The 4,240-nt window shown below is 35.4% G+C and overlaps 1 protein-coding gene across 1 annotated transcript; it reads right to left on the bottom strand.

The window, feature by feature from the left end:
- Window positions 1-3,361: 3,361 nt before the first annotated feature.
- On the bottom strand, window positions 3,362-3,886 carry LOC111996963 (uncharacterized). Its single transcript, XM_024028999.2, has one exon. It carries the CDS (start codon window positions 3,884-3,886, stop codon window positions 3,362-3,364), a length of 525 nt encoding a protein of 174 aa, XP_023884767.1.
- Window positions 3,887-4,240: the final 354 nt, after the last annotated feature.

Here is a 4,240-nt window from a genome sequence, read left to right as displayed (position 1 = left end):
CGAATATTGGTTAAGAGTCATACGAATAGCAACCCATCTTATTTCTTTAAGTTTTTAATCCATACCTAACCAAGTCAAATCCGAAACCGTCCGATTCAACTCAAGTATAGGTTCTAGAAGAGAGAACTTAATTAGCCATTGGTGAAAAAACATTAGTACAAATTAAGCAAGATGTTTTTTTTTTTAATATTTTTTTAATACAATATAGAATTTCTACTCTAACCTAATCTAAGTATATATGTTTGTAAAACTCTCTCCTGGAGACTTGAACCCCGGCCCTTGCCTCCCACACCCCACAAGCACTTATACTTGTGGAGTGACCATCGCACCAAGGGTGTGCGGTGATAAGCAAGATGTTATACTTATAGTGACTCTCCACGTTTGAAGAGGTATCGTAACAATTACAAAACTTAGTTAGGGTTATAGTTTGTTGGATCAAGTAGCATTTATTTTTATTTTATTTTTTTCCTGCATTTTAAGGTATGCAAAATTTGGAGAAAAAGAGATTTGCCTCTATTGTTTGAGATGTCCTTAGAGTCCCTTGACAGTCATGAAAATTCTCATTTGTTTGGCAGTCGTATAAAATATAAAAAATAATTAATCAATCTTTTCACTCACGTATTTAGTGAAATAGACATTGGAGGAAGAGGAAAACAAAGTCCACGAGAATGTTTCGTGGGCAAAAGAATACAGTAGGCTTTAATTAACTAAGGTGATAACTGATAAAGCATTAATTTAATAGAATGGAAGCGGCTTTGATTAGTTCCAATCTTGTCATACTCTCTAAAAGAGAATAAATTGGGACAGGAAGAGCCAATCCTAACCCACCACCCACTAAACAATAAATTGAAACATACAAAATTACCGCCAAATCTTCATAAATCACGTTTGAATCTCTCTCTTTCTTTCAGTACTTTTTTTTTTTTTTTTTTCCTTTTGGCAATTGGGTTGACTGGATTTTGGGTGTGACTGAAGTGGGTATTTGGAGTTTGATGTGGTGGTTGATGGCAATTTTATGTAAGAGGTTTGGCCCTTGGCCAATGTGGTTGAATCAAGGCCATTGGATGTTTTTTGGGTTTCTTTGTGAAGAACATGAGGATTTTCCTTTTGATTTTCTTGGCTTCCAAACAGTAAATAGAGATGAAACTTTGTTTAGCTTTACCTTTTAATTTTCTAGGCTACCAAACACAAGTGGAGAAGATTTACGAGGCTTTTTCCTTTTGATTTTCCTTTCTACCAAACACAGTCATTAAAAATTTCATTTTAAGAAAAAAAAAATTAAAGATCATCGTTGTAGTGTGGACTGTGGAAGCTGACTGTGGAAGCTGAAATTTGTAAACAGCAGGATTTTATTTCTGAGTTATTGCTTTTTTTTTTTTAGCTACTCTCCATAAGATTGAAGAGAAACTTGGTCTAGAACTCCAAGTCACTAAGATTTTAAAAATGGCCAACATCAGATTGAAGAGAAACCTGGTCCTGGTGGTTTTGTCTGATGTCACTTTCAAACCATTAGCATCATCGTCACTATCTTCAACGGTCACTTCTGTGATTTTCACGATGAAATTGGGTTTTAATTTATGAAAATTTGGGGGTAATTGTGTGTTAAATTTTATTGTTTAGTGGGTAAAAATTTGACGTGGCGAGTTAGAATTGGCTGGCGTAAGACACATTTTTTACACCAGTTGCTAACCCAATTTATTCTCATAAAAGCAATTGAAATTTCAAGATCAGCACCATTCATGCCTCTTGACTAACTAAATTCTTATATCTTTGATCAATGACTAATATTTAATAAAAATCAATTTATCTCTTGAAGGTTAGCATGTAGATGACAATGAATATGGTAAATTTGGCTAATTTTTTAATTAACAATTTATGTATTAAGAGCATTAGCATTGGGGTGTAAAAAACCTAAGTTGAGCCTTAAAAACCCCTCACATTTGGGTATGTAAACTTTTTTTTTTCTTTTTTTCTTTTTTACATCCTAGCTACAACAAGAATGGGTATTTAGAATTTAGCTAGTATATATAAATAAAATAGGGTAAAATATTATTTTGGTCTCTAAACTTTATCAAAAGTTTGTTTTTCATCCCTAAACTTTAAGAACTTCATTTTTCATTCCTAAATTTTAAAAAATTTAGTGACAAAAAAAAACTTTTAATAAATTTAGGGACCAAAATAGTATTTTACCCAATAAAATAATATTATCTTCTTTCTCACTTTTTCTCTGTCTTCCTCCTCTTTCTATTCAATCTCTGACTCTCTTCCCTCTTTCTCTCTTTTGTCTCTTCTTTTAATTTTTCTCACTCACACGGTGGTTTTTTTTTTTTTTTTTTTTTTTCTAAACCTCATACGGTGGGTTTTGTGGGTATGGTTGATGGAGGTGGTGGTAGGTGGGTTTTGTGAGTATTGTTGATGCAGGTGCGGGTGTTTGATATGGATTGTTTTTGGGTTTACTAGTTAAATATGGTGGTTTGTGGTGGTTTGTTTGGTGAATAGTGGTGGTCTATGGTGGTGGTTTGTTGAGTGAATAGTGGTGGTCTTGGTTGGTAGCAGAAGAAAGAGATGTGAAAGTGAAACATATTTTTTATTTAATATTATTTTATTTTAAAGTAAGTTGATTAATAAATAAAACAGGTTTTTAGATGGTAAAATACAATTTTATGCCATCTCTAATGGTAATGCTCTAAAGGGTTCAAGGTTTTAAGCGGTAGCTAATGGTATTGACATTTTTGTTTTTTTTGGTGGTGTTTTTATGTTTGTTGTTTGAATCTCAATCTCATTTTCTTTCACTATTTACCTATCAAAAGTAAAAATAAAAAATTGTGTGCTAAAAGAGTGCTTTTGGTTCTGATTTTAGCGAAGAAAAAGACAAAACGAAAAAAAAAAATAAAGAAAAAACGAAAACAGAATTTACAAGCACAAAGCAAAACCTGTATTTAACTCTTACAAGTATACAACAAGTGATGCCCAACTATATCTCCACAAAAGTAAAAAAACAAAACAAAAACTAAAAAACCAAAACTACTTTTGCAAAGAGATTGACTCAGTCATCTGGGTCCTATTAATATTCCCCAACCACTAATAAAAAAAACCACAACACGACAACAGGTGTGAAACCATAGAAAGATGGGATGATTAACTATACAAAATTACAAATAGTAACAAAAGTTGACGTTTGGTGCTTGCAATTGGGTACATGCTATTTCCTCACGTTGACGCAGCAGGTGACACACACTCCAAAATCATCGACCACACAAATTTTCACAACCGTCTTTTGAAAGCAGCAAGTTCTTAACTCAGTCATACCTGTCAATTTGTAAGACACGAAATAGTTGTGAAAATATTGTATTTTTCGTGATCAAAGCTCGGATTTTCCAGCCCGAGTGAGATACCCGGGCAGTGGACTCGCACGTGGGGACCTGAGAGGAACTTCGTCGAGTTGCCTCCCGTTATTATCGTAATAAATAACGCCGGAGAAATCCAACGGCTGACACTTGTCTCCCATCAAGATCGACCGCTGCCAGACTCCGCCGTCACCCCAATCGTCCTCCTCCACCTCACGGTGCCTATCCTTGTTAGGCCCACCAGCGCCACCCATCTCTTCTTCACCGACCTTTTTCCGATTCATGAACGTGATCGCCTTGTTGCTTAGCGTAGTTATGAGCTCCTTCGGTCGAGAAACTAAAGGAGTCGACGATCCCAACACCCCCAGCTGCTCGATTCTCCGGTTGAAACTGCCAGACTTGGGTTTAAGCTTGCGTGAGACTCGACCGGCTTTCTTGGCACATAGAGCCATGAAAGCTGATACGGATATGAACAAGCTGCCATGTGAAGATACCCTCGGCGTGCACGAGCCGCCGCGTTCTGGTGCTTTGAGAAACATGTTTTTGTTTTGGTTTTTGGTTTTTGGGTCTGTGTGGGAGAAAATTGGTGGCTACGAGGTTGTGCCTGTTGTGTTGTGTTGTGCGTGTCTAATTGTTTTTTTTTTTTTGTTACATGTATAATAAGATTTTCTTGTTTCTATTTTTCACCTTGAGAGAATGGGAGTGCGTATTTATATACACCATAAAGGTGAGGAAACAGGTTTTGGTGACCGGTTATAGCCAGTAGGCTCTTAGGTTGACTTCCTGTGATTTTGTTTTTGTTTTTAATTTTAGTCTGCTTTTTTTTACATTAACTTTTATGTATTCATAGAAAATAGTAAATATAGTAATGCTCCTATTCTTATTCCTTAAGA

Source organism: Quercus suber, unplaced genomic scaffold (genome assembly GCF_002906115.3).
Source record: "Quercus suber isolate HL8 unplaced genomic scaffold, Cork oak 2.0 scaffold_281, whole genome shotgun sequence".
NCBI classification, from domain to species: domain Eukaryota; kingdom Viridiplantae; phylum Streptophyta; class Magnoliopsida; order Fagales; family Fagaceae; genus Quercus; species Quercus suber.
This window is presented reverse-complemented; position numbering and strand designations above follow the sequence as displayed.

Bases quoted from the DNA above. Each gene is read 5' to 3' on its own strand.
- LOC111996963 (XM_024028999.2), bottom strand. From the start codon at position 3,886: ATGTTTCTCAAAGCACCAGAACGCGGCGGCTCGTGCACGCCGAGGGTA.